At 41.4% G+C, this 22,547-nt stretch overlaps 1 protein-coding gene across 1 annotated transcript in view; it reads right to left on the reverse strand.

Moving 5' to 3' along the window:
- Window positions 1–5,302: 5,302 nt before the first annotated feature.
- The window catches only part of spata17 (spermatogenesis associated 17), a 36,622-nt gene continuing 19,377 nt past the window's right edge, over window positions 5,303–22,547 (reverse strand). The window contains exons 8-10 of the mRNA XM_068730963.1: window positions 22,268–22,416; window positions 21,358–21,466; window positions 5,303–5,442 (exon numbers count right to left, since the gene is read on the reverse strand). Of these exons, the coding sequence (XP_068587064.1) occupies window positions 21,385–21,466; window positions 22,268–22,416 (231 nt within the window). The 3' untranslated portion in view covers window positions 5,303–5,442; window positions 21,358–21,384. The remainder of the gene's footprint in view (window positions 5,443–21,357; window positions 21,467–22,267; window positions 22,417–22,547) is intronic.

The raw sequence follows: 22,547 nt of genomic DNA on the forward strand, positions 1-22,547 counted from the left end.
TAAGATGTTTTGGTGGGGATGTGAATGTGTGTGGTGTGTAATGGGGATGGGCTGCGAAGGTCAATCAGGAGACACAAAAATCACACTCAGTCCAAAACTACTTTGCCAAAACAATGAGAAACAAAAGAAAAGTGATGATCAGAGCTTTCCTCCTCAATAAAACCATTAAACCTTTCAGTTAATAGAGGTTTTTTGAGATTAGCAAGCCAAAAAGCTAACTCTGATGTGTGAGTCACAGAGGTAGCCAACTATAAAAGAAGACTGTAATAAGATGTATTACTATACCTGTAATGTTACATGCCTGATTTTGGACTCAGACTGCCTCTGAAAAAATTATACATGTGTTCATTTAATATGAACAGTTCGCACAAATGATTGCAGCTTTCATCCAGTTCAAGACTTCAGTGCTTTAGTACCTCCATGCCAGAGTCAAACCCTTGAACAAACATGGTGCTTCTCTGCCTCTGGGCATTTGGCAGCTCTATCACTCTCTGCTTTGTGCCCATCTTCTGCAGCAGGCTGAAACTCACCCTTTCAGACGACACAAACATGATATGCTAGCTAGCGTCACAGTTCCTAAACACAACAAAACAAAAAAAAAAACGTTTCGTACTTCAACTGTAGCACTGAACACACTCTTAGTTGTTTGCTTGAAAAGTGAAGCTCTTACTATTTAAGTGGAGGTTGAATGCACTTTTAGGCCTTTCTCATGTTGGACACCTTGGCATGTCACAGTAGGAAAAGCAAAGGGGTAATAAAATAATGATGGCTATATTCCATTTAGGTCACTGTCTCACTGACTTACTGGTACACTTGGCTGGAGCGGAGCCATTGTTAAAGTCAATAGCCTTCTTTATAATAAGTCAAAATGTCTGCTGTGAATAAATACATAAGCATTCAACAGAAGAAACAAGTCCTTCCTTGGAAGCTGGACCTCTAAAGAAAGTGTACTCTTGTGATAGAGCTGTGGACTGATCCAGACCCAGGTTAGAAACTTTTCCTCTCACTCCTTCTCCCCTTTCTCCAGCCATGACCTTGACAAAAGTTTCAGGTCCCAGTCAGCATACTCCCCCAGCCTTTTTCTTCTTTTTCTTTGCTGTCCCCACTGCCTCTCTCCGCCAACGGAGCTCTGTTTCCTTTTGTTTTGTCCTCCATCTCTCTGTCAGCAGGTCCCATCCATCAATACAGAACTGTCAGTCATTGGAGTGACAATTGGCAGCTGTCGATACAGTGTAGAGGGCCGCCAGTCTGTATATACGCTTCAACTCCTAAAATGCTATCAACTGCCAATACAAAAACACGCACACACGCACGCACACACACACACACACACACACATGCACACTCACGGCTCAACATGCAGGGAAGCACAAAAACACACACATACCTTATTCTCTTTGCATCCTCATCACACTTGATCATCGCTGACGCAGGAAAATGTGGTTTGATAGCAACGAGATCAGATCAGATGAGGAAACAAAGAACCACCTTCTGACTATTCAATCGTTGGCAGTGCACACACACACCTACACACACACACACACACACACACACACACACCTACACACAGTATGGCACTGATGAAGGTTTTTTGACACAGACTGGAGTCACTGACACATGGCTCCCCCTACTGGAGACCTATAAGACCTTTGGCAAAGACATTCCAGTCCCTGGTCACACTGTAGCAGATTAACATTCATTAATTGATTATCCATCTATTCATTTAATCACCCCTCCCTCTTTCTGACATCACTTTCCTCTCAATATATAAAACTCATCCTTCTTTCCTCTCTGCACTCTTTCCTTTCTCATTCATTTGCTAAACTTGTATACTCTTCCTTTCTATTTTTCCTTCCTCCGCTTTTAAGCTCTCTTCTTTATTGTTTCCTTTCTTTGTTTTTTCAATTCCATTTTTTTTCATGGCCTTAATGCCCTTGTGATTGTATGATGTAATATCAAAGTCTCTACCAAGGTCAGGTGTAAGAGTTGAACATGTTTAAGTGTCTCTCTGTATTTGTCCTCTTCACCTCCTCTAACTTTTAATCTGACTGAGAATCAACCGTTAAAAAGGTTCCCGCTGGAAGATAATTTGGATCTCATTACCAGTCGCGACAGCCTGTGTTTACCAGCTTCTGCTGGTATTTCACCTTGTTAGTCTGTGCGTGTCTTCATGGCAAAATGTGGTCCTTGAGTCACCTACTGTAGCGGGAACAACCACAGAGGCAGTTTTGAGTACTTAGCCAGGTGTTTGTCTGTGGACAGATTTTGCAAACGCGATGGCATCACAACGGTGCAAAATGAAGTCACGAAACTTTACAGGTGTGTAATTGAGATCAAAATGAAGGCAGAGTTCGAAGACTGTTGTGATCCAATCAAGGACGCCAGAAGTAGGGGGAAAGGGACCATCGGCCCAATTTGGCGTCTAGGTGATCCCATCGCATATACTGTATATCAGCATTAACTGCTATCTATCGACCAATAACTAATAATATATTGCAATACAGATATGCCAAAGATCTGTGTCAGGTGGTAAGAAACAGTGTGACTATTACATGGTTTGATTGATGGACAGCACTTACAAGTGTATTTTTAACAGTAGAATGTTTCGTTCAGTACAAATCTTGTTCAGTTATTCAAACTCTCATCAAAAATGTTTGTTTGTATAAAAAAATACCGGGGATGATATATCCTTGATTTTTAATCTGTCAAATACAAATATATTTGTCTCAATAATCAAGAATCTGTTGGCCTATAGCAAGAACGACAGGTCAAAGTTGAACCAGGAAATTGATCTTGTAAACTGTGGATGGACAGACAGTTTAGGTTATAACTGTACCACTTCAGTCAGGACACTCATGTAACGGTTTTAACCATGTAATGCATCAATATGCATTTTAGTTTGGCGGTCTGCTGATGTGATGCTCTGCAAGAAATATGGGCAGGCTTGAGCAGAGCACTGGCAGAGCCTGCGATACACAACATTTAACGAACATGAACACATTTTAAAACCATTCAAAATTCCCATACAGCTAATTGCTCATACAGAGGGACTCTCGGGAGTTACATTCCTGAAAGCAGGCAGCGGTGTAGCAGCGACGATGTACAGCTCAGCGTTGTTGTACGCTGACTGAATGAGCGCTAAATGTTTATATGGTACCCCTATTGTGAGAGGTAGGTCTTGGAAATGCATGATTTAAGGGTAAACATTTGAGTAAAACATTTTTTCCATGCCTGAACTACCGCGAGGCTCCATTTGGTCGTGGGTGTGTTTAAAAACCTGTATGATCCTCGGGCTACCTGTGTTTCTTGCTCCATCGTACTTCAATTTTGTGTTATTGATGTTTTCTGGTGATTACAAAGTTATTACTGAGTTACGATAACTCCCAATTTTCCTTTAAGTGGCATTCACAGACTAGCCTTTGCCTTTTCATACCACTACATCCCTATTGATAACATCAGTTTGCGAGAGATAGATAGAACAACAGATAGAAACAAACGGAGCAGAATAAAAGAGTATACACAGAGTATAAGTATTGGGAGGGGACATGCCTGTCTGTCTGCTTTCTCTCTTTTACGCACATGGCGTCCATCCGTATGAGAAATGTGATTACAAATGAGAGTGTAAGTGAGAGAGCGGAGTGCCACAGCTGGCATGGCATCTGGCTTGGCATATCGCTGCTCGGCCTCGCCCGCTGCCTGTGCGCTCTAATGTGGCTGTCGACAAGCCCATTAAGAAGCCATTACTAAATGCTCTGTCTCTGCTCCTATTCCACGCCTTATAGCACAGGCCCGGGGGAACGCCAGCAACACGGAGGAGAGGGAGAGAAGAAGAGGGAACAAACAGATAGAAAGAAAAGACGGGAAAAGCGTGTGAAGAATGAGGATGGGGGAGCGGGGGGGGGGGGGGGGGGGGGTTGTGTTAGAGAATTAACAATAGCTTAAAAGATAAAAAACCTTTGTGCCCTGTGTCTGGGCCCGAGACAGAAAAGTGATGGAGTAGAGAATCTGAACTCTATACTTTATACTTCATCATCAAAACAGTCAACTATGTGACGGAGTCCTGCCTCAGGGCCTAGCAGGAGGAGGTGTCATGTGAAGTCTTCACTACCAGACAAAGCTCAGTGATGGTCTAAATAATTTAGTCTCCAATTTTAAATAAAGTCATTCAAAAGGTCTCAGAAAAAAAAAGATGATACATCTGTGGAAGATATTGTTAAGGTATTTTTTTAGAGCTGAAACGATAAGTTGATTAAGGTTTCTTTTTAAATAAAAGGTTTCAATTCATAAAATGTGAATATTTTATTAAGTTTTCTTAGTCTTCTGTGTTTAGGGTTTTGGACAAGAGATGTGAAGATGTGGCCTTGGGGTTTGGCAACTTGTGATCGGCAATTTTAACTATTTGCGGACATTTCATAAACCAAAAAGTTAATCATGAAAATAATTAGTAGATCACTCATTATTGAAAACTCTCTCAACTCTCTCTCTGTCCTACTTGTTATACAGTTTGCTATTTACCAGGGTTCCAAATAACAAGATCATGAAAAACAATATGCTGTTCCCATTGTCTTACTAACTAAAGGTCAATAGACATAAAGCAAGACTGGTATTCAAGTCAAAGTCAAATAACATGCAATTCAGTTCACTATTCACACACTGATGATTTTATAGTACTAATATGTTGAATTACCCACAATGACCATAATGGTATATTGCTCCAATCGTACATGACATTATTAATAATGATATCATTAGTATCATCATTTTAGCTGAAGTGTGATCTCAAATTTCACAATTTGATCTCAAATGGGACATCTACCGAATAACGACACATAACCTGGGGCACCCAGGTCATAAAAATACAACACTTCTAAACGAAAAATGTTTATAAATTATTTTGTTGAGTTGACAATCAATTGATGGTTGTGAAATCACCCAATGTATCCTCTAAGTACCAATGGTGCTTTTTAGTTATTGGCCTTTTATTGCTGGAAAAGACACTGGACTCCTTCTATGGAAGATTGTACCTGTTATTGGTGTTTCTTTCCTGACACAAATTTGATTTTTGATACAGGATCAACACATAGTGACCTATGGATGTTTTTTTACGCTCCCATTCAGTGACTCTCTTTCACACACATTCCGGACAAAGCAACTGCTTGCAGAATACTGTGAAGTGTGTTTTATTTGATAAAAAGGCGACTTGATGTGAACTCAAACTGACAACACTGAACCTAAAAACTCAAAGGAAAAACTAAATTGACATGAACCCATATAGGCACCGAAATAAATACAATGTAGTAAATACAATTAGCAATCTTTATTTGTACTTCTCTTAATTTTCTCAGGCCAGAAGAAGGTGTGTCACACAATGCAGCCAGCCTTGGAGTACAGAGGAGCACACTTATCAAAGACGTTGTAGGTGGCGAACAATGTCTTGACTGGCTGGAGAGGAGGAGAGGCAAGGCAGAGAGGACCAAGGGGGGGAAGGAGAGACATTTTTAAAAATAGACAAAAGGGTGGACATTAAATCAGTTTTGCCTTGATTCATTTAATATTTCAGAGTTTAAACATGGGGCAAACAGATGATTGAACAAATGAATTTTAAAAATGCCTTGGTTTCTCCGTGTGCAAACCAATCACAGGTCCAAAACAATAAGGGGATGACCTGAACAACAGGGAAAGCAGACTATGTCTTTTATTCATCTTCATTCAGTGGCTGTGCATCTCACCTGCTGCATATGCATCCAAACACAAACTGATTAACTCCTGCAATCGGACAATTTGAATTAGAGTTATAAGAATGTAATGTGGTGTAGTTGATTACATTTGATTATGGGCAGCAAGGCAAAAGTGGTTTTAAGTGGATGATTTGTATATACCTCTGAACAAAAAAACATTATTCAATGAAGATGGCTGAAGGCTGTTATGACAGTTTTCTGACTTTCAAAAGTGAGGATGGAGGTGTACCGCCATCCATTATGATTCAGAAATACACTCACCAAGACCATGTGCAACTTCCTGCTGTGTGTGTGTGTATGTGTGTGTGTGTGGAGCGGTGAATTGCTCTTTTCATGAGTGACTATGACAGGTTTCTCATCAGGCCCTGAAGCCTCCTCGCAGTTAGAGACCATGTACAGCACAGCCTCCAAACAACAAACACACACTCACATGAACGCATGCTGAACTGGGTGACAACGTATAAGAGAGAGTTTCCTGTAAAACTACAGAGCACCTGAGACGTAGACGACATGTGAGAGTGTGCGTTTGTGCGTCTGCACCGGCTGCTGGAACTAAGCGAGGCTCTTAATCACGGTTGTAACGGGCAACATTACCAGCAGGCTAATGATGAATGCCCGAGTCTCTGTGCAAAGCCTGACCTCCTTTTCTGCTGCGATGCACAAAAAGCTCTCTCACAAAAAACACACATACATTTGTACACACACACACACACACACACACACACACACACACACACACACACACACACACACACACACACACACAGAGACACAGGTAAATGTTTGCATCAACACATACATCTCGACAAATAAAAACTGCAGAGGCAAATGCACAAGGTTTAAAATGCTTACACACACACACACACACACACACACACACACACACACACACACACAAACCGCTTTGCTGTTCCATAGGTGTTTCTGAGCCCACTTTTATAACCAGCCTGGGTGCTCGGGGAACGCACTATACATGTTACATGCAGTGTGATGTCCAAAAAGCCTCCCACAAATACATGCTCGGCACTGGTAATGACAGCAAGAGAAAAATGAGAGAAAGGGTAAGAGACGAGGATAGAAAAAGAAGTGGAGGTATAAGAGTATTAAATGAAATGTAAATGAGAGCGCACGAGCCGGAGAAATAGAATAAAAGAGAGAAAGAGAGATCAGTGCATGAGAGAGACAGATGGCAAAAAAAAAAAGAGAAGTAAATGAGAGAGATTTTGCAACAGAGGGAGTGAGCAGTTCTAAACGAATGTAAAGTTTTGATGAAGGACAAACTAATGTCAGGGACTGGGGCGGTTCGGGCTTCCTGCTCCCCGGCTACCACATGTGAACCCGCCTGTCACTCACACTCCATCGCCATGACAATCATCGTAATGCCGACGCCTGGGGGCGGGGACAAGCCTGTCCTTGTAACAAACAGAACCCCTCTGCGATCTGACGCCAAACACTGCGGAGAAGATTGCGCTCTCTCTCTCTCTCTCTCTCTCTCTCTCTCTCTCTCTCTCTCTCTCTCTCTCTCTCTCTCTCTCTCTCTCTCTCTCTCTCTCTCTCTCTCTCTCTCTCTCTCTCTCTCTCTCTCTCTCTCTCTCACACACACACACACACACACACACACACACACACACACACACACACACACACACACACACAAAACGCCCAGCACATGGTGAAGCCACACAAATAGAATCTCTTGCACATACAAGTTGAAGCAAATTCCAGTCTAAATTCAGCTACATTTTCAGTAACAATGATGTGATGTGATGTGTTATTGTCACGGTGTCCAGAGCATGCTAAAGGTTTTGTCAAACATTGTAATATTGCCTGAGCATCTGGATACGTGTGTGTGTGTGTGTGTGTGTGTGTGTGCTTGAAAATGTTTTCATTGTATGCATTCATACAGTGCATGCAAGTTTGTGATCAGTCTGTTCACATATCATATGTGTGAGAGAGCGACAGAGAGACGGTATGTGTGTTTGTATGTGTGTGTGTGTGTGTGTGTGTGTGTGTGTGTGTTAGCCATGGGGTAGGGAGCAGGGACTTGTCAAGCTGAGGAAGAGATGGCAAACTGGATGGTGATGCCAGCCCTGTGTGACAGCTCCTTCACACACATACGCACACGCTCGCACGCACACAAATACACACATTCTGTAACCCCCCAAACCTACCCTAGCCCACACTCTAGAGCTGTGAAAGCTGGGACGCAGAAAGAAAACGAGACTGGTGGAACCTCCTTTTAACTGGAGGCTGATTGGTGTGTGTGTGTGTGTGTGTGTGTGTGTGTGTATATATGTGTGTGTGTGGGAGGTGGTGGGCTGGCGGGGAGGGATGAAGGGGGTTCAAAGTGTCACATCAATTTGTGGCTGTGCTGTTTCTGAAAGAGGCTAACCCCACTGCCACTTAAGCTTAGCACAACAGTGAACAGCATACTGGCAGACAGGACACATACATTTAGTTTACATACACACACACACACACACACACACACACACACACACACACATATGCACAGCATACTTGCAGAAATGTAGGCACACCCAATTATGAAGTTTCTAAAGTAGTAAAATACCAAATCTTTCACAAGATGTATTTCTACCTTATTTTTGATTTGCTACTGCAAAACATTCTTATTTCCGAGAAGAAAATAATGCAATAACGTGTCATAATGCAAGATAACATACTGACAATACATCTGGTCATTTTACATACAGGATGACATCAGTGCAGCAAGGCTTGAGAAACACCATGCAAACAATCACTTAACAGGCCTTATGCAGTGAAAGACTGATCCCAATATCTGCGCACACATAGTAGAGATGGATGTCATCTTCTGCAAATCTATCAAAGCATCTGTCTGAAATTATATTTTTTGTAAAATGCTCCATTGTGCCTTTGAGCCCAGAGCGCAAGCAGCCAACTGAGGTGAGGTTGCTGGTTAGAAGCCCCCTGGGGTGACCTGGCCCGAGACCACTTTAACCACTCGTCTCCATTAACAGGCTCCCAGATATCATTATGCTCCCAGGGGACCAGGCGTGCTCTAACCAACCATTTACCCTCTCGCTCTCTCCTTTATTTTTCTCTCATCTCTCCCTCTCTCTGCCATGATGTTACTCAATGAGAAAAGACAGCGGGGAGAAAAAATATGAGATTGATTTATTTGCCTCAGTGTTCTTTGGGATGGAGTACTCTCCCTCTCTTTCTCTCCCGTTTCTCTCTCTCTCTCTCTTTCTCTGCAAACTGAAACCAATTAGTGAACAGAGCACTTGTAGCGGGGAATGTAGGGCAAGCGAGGAGTAATAAAAAAGTATTGACTTTTCTGTGACTGTACGTGGCGTGAAAGGGGTGCCGCGGCCTTGTCCGACATGAAAGGAGCTCCATTAATTTCACTTATTTCACCCAGGCCCCTGTCAGGAGGCCCTAATGCGTCCCAGGCGCACTTCTCACATGCAGACACTCAGACAGCGCAACGCAGCTCGAGCCTGGTTACCAAATGAGTTTACATTATATATCAGAGCGAGAGAGAGAGAGAGGAGCGTAAGAGAAGGAGTAATTTCTAATTCCCTGGTTGAGACACAAAGCGAGGCCTTTCATACGTAACTAATTTTGCCCCAGCCTCACCTCCTCATCCTCTGCCCACCTCGCTGTCTCTCTCTCTCTCTCTCTCTCTCTCTCTCTCTCTCTCTCTCTCTCTCTCTCATTCTGCACCATGTAAAGGCCACAGATGCAGGAAAATTACCTACAGCACCAAAAACAGACTGCAACACATTAGCCTGAGAATAAGATAGTGATACACTTCAATTTAAATTTCTTAGTAACCACTAAGTCCACCAAAAAAAAGCCAGTAAAAATAGACAACGTATTTCATATGTAAAGGTGTAAAAGGCCTGATGTAAAAATAATGCTTCTCCTTTTTAGAAGCAACATATCTTAAAATGAAGAAGAATGTGTTTCCTGCAAAGAGAATAGAACATTTGCTGGAATGTGGATTTACAGATGGTAATATCTAGAGAGAAAAAAATCAGAATTAGATTAATTCTAAAGTTGGAAATTTACAAGATATAATTTAGATAATCTCTGAGATTAAAGATTATAAAGTCATAAATATATGACAAAAAACTTGCAAAACTGTGGAAACGCCAACCACTGTCTGCATTTCTTGCTCCTAAGTAGTGTTTTTATGGTAAGGATGGCCACTGAGTGAGGCGAAGGTCCTGAAAGATACCTATGCGTTTTCATTGTCTTTTGTGTTATTTTGCAAACATAAAGCTAACAATGGTATGATAATCCATTGACAAAATAAAACATAAAACAGGTCTAAAATTAGGATAAAGTAAAATGCATACCGATGTTAGCATTATGTTTGCAAAATAACATGCACATTTCAAAAATCATTGCAACCTCTCTGAAGTCAGTGTAAACCATCAAAAATTCTAAATGTTATCGTTTTATTATAGTCATCTATAGTGTTTTAGGTTTTTTTGCATAAAAACACACGATTCAAATGATCGGGAAATAACAGATTGTATTTTTATTGATTAAAACAAATCTTATCATTAGTAGTTGTAATGATGTATTATAAGCTGCTTAGAGCTAGTTTTAGGAGGTTAATAAGGTCATAATTCACTTTCTAATATCTATTTTATATTGCTGTGAAAACATCTCCTTCAAACAACTGGAATTATACAAGTTTCTCACCAAAACTACATTTGACAAGATTACATTTGAACACATCATGATAACGATATAGTTTACCTTCGCCCAATACTTACTCTTTTCCACTGAACAGAGCCTGAACGCATCATAATGTAATTGAATCGCACTTCCATACATTAGCAGTCAGCACTGCTGCCATCGTTAGTTCTTCTCCTGCAATTTCAACACTGATTTGTTGTTGACAATGTTACATTATCAGGGATCAGCAAATAGAAAGCATGAGTTCTGATGTCCTGATCACATATTTTTACTAATAATTGGGTGATAACGATCGGCAATACAACTTTATTTAACACTACGATGGTGAACCGGTGTAATTAATGTGGGGAATCCTCAAGGATCGTCAACTATTTGTGACAGAGCTCAAATCCACCTTTGACATACAATGTTTTATTACATGGTTTTAACACAGTTCACTTGAAGATTATTTTGACACCTGGATAAGTTAAACCAGTTAGAAACAAGATACTCTGTGAAACTTTCTCATCTGGCCCTTGGGGTTGGCCTACTGCCACCTGGTAAATTTCCTTTACCTGTATTTTAGCACCATTGAGTGAGTGTGTGTGTGTGTGTGTGTGTGTGTGTGTGTGTGTGTGTGTGTGTGTGTGTGTGTGTGTGTTTGTATGAATACATGCCTGTGTGTTACAGAGGTAGACCCACCCCACGAGTATGTGTGTGTGTGTGTGTGTGAGTATGTGTGTGTGAAAAAGAGCGAAGAGTGAGAGGCTATCTGCAGACAGAAACTAATCAGTGTGTGTGAGATAAGAAAGCAGCCTTTATGGTGTATGGTAATCAGCCCCCCCTCGGCCTGCCACCGCCATGCATAATCACCACGACTTATTCACATGATTGATGAAATATGCGTCTGTGAAATCCGAGCTGCTTTTGTTATCATCCTGTTTTTTCCCCTCTCCCCCCCTCTCTTTCCTTTTCTCTCAATCTATTTTTTTGTCTTGTTCAACCTCTCTGTCTCTCTAAACATCTCTCCCCTGCTCTGCAGTGGTCAAAGATGTTTGGGACCATGTACAAACAAGAAATTACATACACAGCATGGGGTCCCTCTTCAAACTACATACACACACACACACACACACACACACACACACACACACACACACACACACACACACACACACACACACACACTCACTTTACACTTACTTTTCTCTCATAAGGTAGTAATATGATGCATGGGACATGCATGAGAAAAAATCATCTGAAGAGGAATATGAAGAAAAGGAAGAGGAAAAAAAAGAAAAGATAGGGGTAAGAAGAACGAGTAAATGAGAAGAAACATTAATTGTTCTGTCCTGCAGAGAAGTGTTGGCTGGATTAGAGGGGGATGAGAGGACAGAGGGAGAGAGAGCGAGAGAGAGAGAGAGATGGAGTGATAGACGGAATTAGATGGATAGATGCTTCAGAGAGCTCTTGTCATTAACACTCAATCGCATTAATCACAGAACGGATGCAGAATTCCCAACTAATGCAACATGAAGAAACAAAGAAACCATTTCAAGTGGCAATAGACAACTTTTTAGAAACATATTTTAGTGTACTGTTTAGTTGTAAAATGAGAGAGTTTGTTAAAAAATGTAGCCTTCACCAAAAATATTTAAAAAACAAAACAAACATCTTTATTTACCAACTGATCTCTCTGCCTTGAGGTGTTGGATTAGTCTTATAGTGTTCTTACCAGCTAAAAAACACGGCACAACAAGTGAGTTGGCTCTAAATGCTGTGCTTTGCTAACCAAACCCAATTCTTGCCTGCATGCATTTTATCTGCCATCCTCCAATATTAGTCAGTTTCTACAAAAATAAATAAAAAAGCAATTTTTAATTTGCAGGTGAAAAAGGCAAGACGAGTTGGTAGTAATACAAAGCATGGAGATGTGAAATTATTTGTAAAAATCAATTTTCATCACTGATCATTGAATGTCATATGTTTAGCATGTATGTATGGCATATTGATTAAATATTTTTTCTTATGACCAGATTCAGTCATAGTCGTCCATAGTCTGCTACTCAGTCAAACACTACTATGTTTCCGTTTTAAAAACGAATCTTTTGCCACATTTACGTTTTTTAAAACCCCAAAAACGGATGCGCTTAAAACGCTACCGACGCCATGTTAGTTTGAAAACTCTAGGGTTGCCTCATAGTGTGGACGAGCAGAAACGGGGCCCTTTTAAAACAATGACATACACACCGCGTTCGCTACTTCATTGGGTCTTAGTAGTCACAACGTGTCTTCCCTGATTTGTCACACCGCCGGTAGAAAACAGACAACAAAAGCCTTAATTATCTATAAACTACCAGTGGTTAATTCAACATAGATAATGGATTACAGGTGTTTCAGACCATGTTGTCTACACTAGCAGCTGCTCTGCAGTTAAATTCTGCATTAATTCTACTACTGCCGACATGCGGAGGAAGCAAGCTATTATTGGCGCGATTAGCGAGCGGCATGTCCAGCAGCATTATGCAGCAGCCCTACGGACATTTTAAGTGCCGGTTTGCAGCTTTTAGGAGGGAGATGGACACAAAACGAAGGACTATCCTTTTCTTAGCAATGCTTATTTTGTTCTGCACAACTATTGTGAAGTTGACAAAGAAACTGTAAATGAACAAAATCATAAATGCTCTGCAGTACGACATGGACTTCCAACCACCCAACAGAGCTTCGACTTGAGCAGTAAACAACGAGACTGAGAGAAAACGAGTGAGAAATGTGTTTTCAACCAAATTTCTTGACCTAATCAAGTAAAAGTTTGATTTGTAAGTGTTCATTTTAGACTAAATTTGATGTGTGAGAGAGGGAGAGAGAGAGAGAGAGAGAGAGAGAGAGAGAGAGAGAGAGAGAGAGAGAGAGAGCGAGAGAGAGAGAGAGCAAGACCTGCAGCCTTGTAACAAAGTCTGAGTTTGTTTTTTGAGTATATAGAGGAAGATTATAGAGGAACATCTTAAATATCAAGCATGACATTTTATTTTTAAAGAGTACAATGCTTTTTTAAAACCCCATTTTAAAAGGAAAACGTATTAGTGCCTCAAACTCATGAAGATGGTTTAGCAAGAGGACTGGGCTGAAGGAGATTTAGCATGGACAACTTTTGCCGCAATGTAATACAGTGTCATCCCGTAAGATGCAGTGCAACCCAAAGTGATGTAAATCTTGTGAATGCCACATTGTTACCTGGTGATCACTGTGACAAAAGATTAAGTAGTATCTGCTGTGATAATTTACCAGTGTTGTAAAATCCTATCCTTATAAACCTCTGTGCAGTGTTTTGTCTTCTAATGAAAGAGAGAAAGAAAGAAGAAGAAAGAAATGTATTACAGTCATATACACACATATACAAAATGTTGCTTCTGCAGTTAACCCATCACCACCTTATTGGGAGCAGTGGGCTACTGAGAAGCTCCCGGGGAGCAGTTAGGGGTTCAATGAGCCATAAACTTACAGTAGACTCAACCCGGCCTTCTTGGATCATATTTTCATTCGTCTTACAGGTACCGCTCTCCCACCCACCAGTGTTACGTTGTTCTAACACTGGGCAGCTTTCTATCTGAAAGCCTGCTTAGAATGGTAAAAAAGCTTTGGCCCAGGACTTGCAGGCCTGAGGCTAACGCATTATGTAGGATAGTACTAGGAGAGACAAATCTTGGGAAGAGAACTGGGACTAGTACTGATTTGAGTAGAGAGTAGGCCATAAGGGAAGGTGGGGGCTGAGACTGAGGGCAAGATTAAGACTGGGGCTGGTGAATTAAGGCCCCCAGCCTCAGGGCGCTATTACACATCTATAATGAGAAACAGAGAAGAGGGGGGCTTGTCTTTGCACCTCAGCACACCTTAGATTAAATATGCACAATTCCCATGCAAAATGGACCAGGAACAGCCGGGACCAGCGTTGCTGTCTCATCCCCTGTGCTGGAGTTGTTTCAGCCAGGGTTAACAGGCTCATCAGTCAACACAGACTGCTTAGCACAGGACATCAAGGCCATTTGCAGGTTTAAGTATTTGTGATTGCTTCTCTTTCCAGATCCCACCGCCAACCCAGCCCCCCCACGCATGCTCCCTGTGCTGGCTTGTGAGCATATGGGACTGCAATAAGACACACACAGGCTTGCGCATATATCAACTATCTAATAATATAGGTAGAGATGTGGCTTTCACATAAACATCAGTCCTTTTAGCAAGTGTACAAAACAAAGTATACAAATCACATTGGAATGACCACCACAGTGACACATGCTCTCACGTATACACACCTTGTAACACCAAATTACACTTATTTCATCTAGGAGATGATAGGCAGAAAGAGTAGGTACACAAAAGTGAACAGATAAAAGAATGAGAGGTGGTCTTATTATTAATTATTTTAAAAGGAGTTTAGAGTACAACAATGGACTAAGATTCATCCGGAGAAAAAGAATGTGTGCAATTTAAAAAGGAAACAGGCAACGTAAGAGAATCAAAACACACTTCTACCTGCTATTAAAAAATGTATTCTTTCCCTTTTTTGAATGCAAAACACACATGTAAGTCAATGTATCCTGTCTATTGCATCCTCTGTGTCCGTCTACACACCATAGCTTCATTCCAATTCATTTGCACTCCACAGCTAGGGTTGACTTCTATCACCAACACACTGCTGTATGAGAGGGCTGTCATGTTATATTTGATAGCACACACACCTACAACACATAGTTTGCGAGGAAAGGGGGTGGGGTAGGGGGGCATATAAAAGTTGCAGCAAGGTACTGTAGATGAAGAGGACAGACAAAAAGAGAACAAGTGTGAAAATAAACAAGACAGCAAGGGAAAGAAAGAGTGATGGCAGGAGATAGAGAAAGGCAGTGATTATACCACACTACATACAGTATGGTTCAGTGGAGCATATCTGCACAGGGACAGGTGGTCCATTAAAAGCACAGACATCCTTATACTGCTTGTCTGCCTGCTTTCTCTTACATCTATGTAAACATGGAGAGGAAACTATCTAAATAAACCTAAAAGCAATCTACAATCTCAACTTTTCCTCAGAATAACCAAGATGACAATGCATTTTTATACAGTAGGTATCTTTAATTTTCTGTTTTTGCAACAGTAAGTAACAATTAAATATAGATTTTATATATATATTAGTGCTGGGCAACGATTACAATTTTTAATCGTGATTAATTGTATGATTTTCTGCGATTAATCACATTGTTATGCGCAAAGTTTAATAATGAATTCAAAGTGTATTGTGCACATATATTTTAAAAGTACTGCTATATGAAAAAAAGTGCAATAACATTTGGTTTGCAAACACTTTAAACAAATAAGAAGCTTTTTAACAGCCTTTACACAGTAGCGATCATATTTCTTGCACTGTGCTAAGTATGCTGACTTTATTTGAAACGTTCCACTGCTGTGCAACATGAATAAAATGTTCTGCGCACGTTTCAGCAAAATGTCTGTCTTCTGTTTTCATGACAGTCAGAGCATGTGAATGCAGCTCCCACTGTTCATCAATATAATGCACTGCAACTCCGAGGTGATTATAGTTACCCAGCGATGTCCAGTAGTCTCCAGTGAGAGCAACAGTTGGTGCACGTTGTAACGCCATCTCTTTTGTAGTCCTCTCCTTTTCATACAACTCGTGTACTCTTCCTATGATGGTGCGTCTTAGGGAGTCTCATACGTGCCGTTATTCATTGCGATCCTAAAGATGCGTTCACACCAAACACGACGCGAACAAACCTTGAGAACGTTCCTCAGACCGACATCTTCCACAATACTAATCGGCCTGCAGTTTGTAGCTATCCATTTCGCTGTGGCATTTGTTAGCTTGTCTTGCTTTTGTTTATCTATACTTCTCCCACACGCTGCATCCAACGTAGTCTGCCGAAGCCTCCCTCCACTGTTTGGGTGGGTGATTTGCTGGCATCAATGGTGTGTATTGCATTTTTTTTTAAACTGCGTTAATGCGCGATAACATAATTGTCGGCGTTAATTAATGAATGTGTTAACGCAATAATAACGCGCTAAGTTGCCCAGCACTAATATATATATATATATATATATATATATATATATATATATATATATATATATATATGTATGCTAACAATAAAATGTATTTCTGTTCGGAATGTTGAAGAACTTATGGACAGTACTTGGTTAGATGCATTTAAACTGTACATTGCCAATTAAATGCATCACTACTAAAGCCCCATCTTTCTATTTTTGAGGTCCCATATTGTAGAAAGTGAGATTTTCATATCTTTTTTTTTATCATAAAGCAGGTCTATACTATGAAAGTATCAAAAGCCTCAATCCACTGAGAAATACACACAGGCTGTATTCAGAAACTGTGCCTTTAAACAAGCAGCCAGGACTTCCGTAAGGTTGTGATGTCACAACGTTATAGTCACCTTAGAAGTGCTGCTAAACTCTGTGTAGTTGACATACACAGTGAGTCCATGGCTGCAGTATTACCTCTAAGACTATGACTATGATGAACGCTATGATTTAAAGATTTTAAGATTTCTTTTAATGAGAGAGTTTTTACTTAACAAGCACTCCCCAGTTTTAAACAGGAGCTTGACATAAATTAATTCAGTTAAGTAAAGAAATTGGCCTGAAGTGACCAGTGATCTGATCAAGTTGCGTTCAACAACTTTGACCATAAATAATAATGTCTAATGTCCTTCATTCTCTTATGTCACGGCAAAATATGATTGCTAATCATGTAATTGAGACTGTCCATTTGACATCATGTTGTGAGCAGGGTTAGGCGTTACTCTGTATGCAGGCCTCGCGGAGCAAAATGCCACCGTAATGAAAGTAAAGTGTTGGGTTAATTGATAAATCTGAGGTCCGGAGTAGGAAGGAGTCTGGCAGGGGGAATATTTTACGGCTGTGCAAATGAAGGGGCTGCAGCGTTTTACACATGCAGTAAAATGGTTATGGAGAATTAGCGTTCCTTCTTTCTCACCGCAATAACCTAGACATTAATGCAGCAGAGCTGGAAAGATGGATGGACGTGATAACGTAGGAAATACATACAGAGACAGACACATATAAAAGGTGGATATGCATTTGCTGCCACTGCCCCACCTAATTCCATTGTCTCTACTTGGCCATGGACGTGGCCTATTTCAGTCTAGGAATTAATTGCTAATGAATACTGTCCCCATTAAAAAGATCCCTCATACATCAGTTGCATGTATCATGGTGAAACATTATGGCTGAGGCCATTAAGAGTGGGCCACCATGTGTGTATGTATGTAGACACACTTCTCCTGTCCCTGTTGCCTGAAGCTTTGCACCCACAATACAATAATGATAATAACAAAGCCACACCAGAGTATCTTGAAGGAGAGTGTGTGTTGTGGTGAGAGGAAGTAACGAGAACAATGCTGTTGCAACATTAAAGTATATGTGTGGGTAGGCTATCGGCAATGATCTGTGTATATGCATGTATTCATGTGTGTGCATGTGATTGCCTATGTGCATGTGCTCAGGAAAGCAGGGATGCCTGCGCAAACATGTGTTCCGGTGTATATCAGTGTGTGTTGGTTCTGATCAGACGCTGGCTTTTGAAAGTTGTGACGGGTGTCAGTGTAATGCGAGGGGAAGGAAATGCTTGGAGCGTAGACAGACACAGACGTGACCACTCACTGTAGTGTACTTGATTAGCACGTAGCCTCCTAATTAGCTATCCTCTATGGTTACAGGCAGTACCGCTGGTGACATGGCTACTAACACAACCACAAAATTAGCATGGGCAGAGAGGGCTTTCCCATGTCTGCATTTGAAATTAGTCATTGCTGGTGCAGAAGCTAGGAAGCTTGAGTATGTTACAGAACAATGGACATTACAGTGCTGGCGATATTAAACGTTTCAACTTTAAGAGGTTTAGGCAGTCACTCACAAAACCTAGCCTTTCTTCATAACAAAAAATTCACAAAGTAATTCATATTCTTGCTACCTTTGTGTGAGAAATGTGATTACCTAAATTCAGCACTGTCCTATTAGCCATTGATTCAGTATGATTTAAAACAAGTGTTGTGTAAGATCTGCATCTAACCCTGTCTGGAGGAGGGTTGCAAAGTCTGGTCAAATGATGCATGTTGATCCATGTAGGTAACCTTTATAACCACGTCAGTATGACAGAGCAAAAACAGTACGCAGTCAAAGCTACGATTATCAAGGAGAGCTCTTAATATTGAAGGGGGTGTGTCCCAAGCGTCCCCCCCAAAAAAATGTACAACTTTGCATGCAAAACATCAACGTTCATACATGCTCGCTAAACTTGACCTCCCTTTTCCCTGTGATAAAGAAACTGGGAAGTTGAGGCAAGAACACATAGAGGCTGGAGAAAGGGCAACCACTGCACAGCCCCTGTTGGCCAAAACTGGGGCCATTGAGATCCTGAAGAGGTGGGGACTGTCATCTATGTGATTATATGTGGATGTGTGTGTCTTAACACGCTGTGCTACAATTGCATTGATAGAGTTTCTTACTGTGATACAGATGGCTACGGTAGATAAAGGTCGAGGACTCGTGGGCTATTTCTAGGGCTTGGTTTGGATTGGGTATGCTGTTTGCCTACTGCCAGGAGCTGTGATGGTCAAGCCAGAGAACCATGGTCTGGAACTAGGAAAAAAATGGGCTATGTTAATGATGGGGCTTCAGGCTGTGTAGAGGGCTGAAGCAAGGCTAAGGGTGATGATTACAAGTTGGGCTAGGTAATGTGGCAGAGGCTGGGCGAGAGGGCTGTGGCAAGGGTTTGAAAATAATTAGGAGCATGGCTGGATAACATAGCTAGATAATGTGGCTGGAGGAGGCTGGCTGGGCACGGTATAAAGATGATGAGTACCAGGGTTGAGCTGTCCACTCCATTGGCCCTCTGAGCTGTGACAAGAAGCTCTGCCGGCTGCTGCTGTAGCTGGGGGTGATGCCAACGATAGGACTAATGCACTAATTACCACAGAATGAGAAAAGAAAGAGAGAGTAAACAGAGGTAGAGAGAGATACAAAGAGATGGAGCGTCAGACGGAGAGACGAAAAGGGAAAATCTGAGATCTGATGAGCTCTGAGTGACAGCAGTATGACACGACTGGGCTGAGAGCATCTTTAGCAACAACATCCTACACAGCAGCGGTAGTGTTATCAAAGAGAAAAGGGAGGTCAAGTTCAGCCAGTATGTATGAACGTGTGTCTGGATGTTCTGTTATACGGAAACTGTTGTTTGTTTTGTTGCAAATAGGGGTTCAATAATGACTGATGCTGTGACTTGCAGACTGCAATGCGTTTCAGCTTTGGCAAATTTCCACATGTAGGCTCTCCAACTTAAATGGTGAGCTAAAAAACTGACGGCTTTCATTTTAATAGCATCAGTGAAAACCTTCATTTAACACACATGCTTAAACACAAAGACCCTACCAGCTTTCCATCAATACTGTATTTTATAAATATAGCCCGAGATGATAGGAGCAAAACTGATCATACTTCCCTGGACCCTGTTGTCGGCTGCAGGAGACCCTATTCACCCGCCCACTCACTCAACATACTTATTCATCTCCACTTCCTGGGGCCGTGTTCGTTCATTCCCACACCGCTGCTCTCTCCTTCTTTCCTTGCTCGTCTCTCTCTCTCTTGTTTCACTCCACGTTTCCGGGCAATTGGGTCTGGGTGCTGGTGGTGGGGGGTAAGAGGTTGGGGTGGAGCTGCTGGGAACTTTGTGTGTGTGTGTGTGTGTGTGTGTGTGTGTGTGTGTGCTGGGAAGTGAGCTAATAAAGGACGGTGATCCATGAAAGGCCTTGAGCAAAGACACAGTCAATTACCTAATGCCTGGACCAGACCGCAGGGCCCACGCACATACATTCTCTCTCTTATATACTTATACTCACACACACACCCATGCACACACCTCATTTACGTATACATGGAGAGGGGGCAGTGGAGGGCATAACTGGGAATTGTGTGTATGTGTGTGGGTGGGTGTGCATATGTGTGTGATGGAGAGTGGCGATTTATTAAATTGCTGTCACTTTTGACAAATATGTGCAACTCAAGTTGAAAGGGTTAGGCTGTACAGCGTATCTGTTTTTCCTCTTTTCTTTTCGAGGAGTATAATACCTTTCAGACCCAAACCCAGGCAACCCTAAACCAGCGACTGCCATCAGTCTGTATGGGTTAAGGAAGTGTCGTCTGACCTGGCTCAATGTCCCAGCTCTAGACCTGACATTGATTTGAGTTTGATGTGAAAGGGTGAACATGGCTTTCTATAACAGCTGTATGATCACCATACAATTATTATCGGATTACTACAAATCTACAGCAGACATTAGATGCTCTTTGCGTTTCAATCACACATTGTACGCCTCTCAATCTCAAAGAATTTTGACTCCTGATGTTTAGGTTGTCGTATTAACATGACATGATTATTAAAGAAAAATAAAAGAATCCCAACACAATCATGATGAATACTGCAATAACCTCTTTGAATGAAGTGAAACACAAAAGCGCTGTTTGACAGAAAGACACATTCACACATAGTCTTGAATAATTGTAAAAGTCTTTGGGGAACATTGACTATATTCGGCAGCAGTCTGAAATAAATGGGTCATATGCAGGTTTACCACATCTTCATTATTGTGTGTAACACACTTGGTTTTAAGTGTTTTCCACCTTGATGGATTCTGTGTGTGTGTGTGTGTGTGTGTGTGTGGGCCAGGCAGAAAAGGAAGCATTCATCAGCTGAGCATCTCTGCACAACATGAGGGCTAGGTGGTGTGTTGTCTCCAAAGATGACTTACTTTAGGCACATCGTAGGTAGGTATACCCAATAACTAAATGATAATGATAATGCCAATAATCATAATGTTTGTGTTTGTTGTTTTCAACCTACCTCCTCTTGGAGTTAGTATGTAATCCACTATCTGAAGCTCTCTGAGATCGCTGGCTGAGTAGAGGAGTTTCTGCTCTGGCTCAGATGGTGGAGCATACTTCCTGTTCCTCTGGTTGGCGAAGAGGAAGAGAAACGACGACAAAAAAAGTTATGTCATGAAGGTTGCAGTTCAGCTCAGGTTAGTCCTAGGTTAGTAAAGTCTCAAACAGTGATTAGGTTGAGCGTGAATCCATAATGCAGAAAATGAAGCTAACACAAAAACACCACAAAATCCACTTAAAAAACAAAAGGGGAAAAAACTTAGATACGCAAGTTCCTTTTAAAAAATGCTATATAGTTATTTGATTGCACTGAGACAAAAGACTGAAAAAGGTTGGTGGTCTTTCCAACTGTAGTCAGAGAAATTATTGTGCGAGACAGATCAAAAAAGGGTTAATAACAGTACACACACACACACACACACACACACACATACACACACAACTGAGTAGATCAGCCTGTGAGTGGTAATGAGGTTGTAGCCAAGTGTTTCAGAAAAGACACACACAAACGTTGAAATAAAGCAGGGAGAGAGTTTTAAACCCGTTCTGAAGCAGTCGTAAAATAATCTCCTGGCATACATCCATTAGTTTCCATAATAAGGATGTGTCAATTGCTACTTATATCATACATTTGTTTGTGACTGTGTGAATGCATTACAACATACATGTGTCCACTCGTGCATGTTTTCACATGCGTGTATGCTTTAGTCTAACTGAAAGAAAAAATGACATAATTAACTACAACCTTTTACGAAACACTTCTGGTTTATGTTTATGGGTGTGTGAATATATATGAGAATGCTTTTGTAGTCAAATTTCATTTGTGAGTGTGTTTTTGTGTGTATACTGCGTTTGTGTAGCGTTCTCACAATGTGCCAGTGGGGATTCTTATGGACTCGCGTTGTCGAAGCTGATTCTGGGCCTCCTCCAGGTGCGTGGAAGAGGTCTGCAGATGCAACGTCAGGTCAGGACAATGCATGCGCTGCTCCCATACTTCCCCTGGCTGTCTGAACAGAACCTGGCATAATCACAACCACCAACACACAGACGCACACAAGAATGAGATAATGATCACTGCATCTTTCTGTTTCAGACCTCAGCCTTTCCCTCTCTCTGATCCCTCTCTCACAGGTAGTGATAGCTTACAGC

Source organism: Cebidichthys violaceus, unplaced genomic scaffold (assembly GCF_023349555.1).
Source record: "Cebidichthys violaceus isolate CVI_PGR_0920_01 unplaced genomic scaffold, fCebVio1.0.p SCAF_5, whole genome shotgun sequence".
Lineage (NCBI taxonomy): Eukaryota > Metazoa > Chordata > Actinopteri > Perciformes > Stichaeidae > Cebidichthys > Cebidichthys violaceus.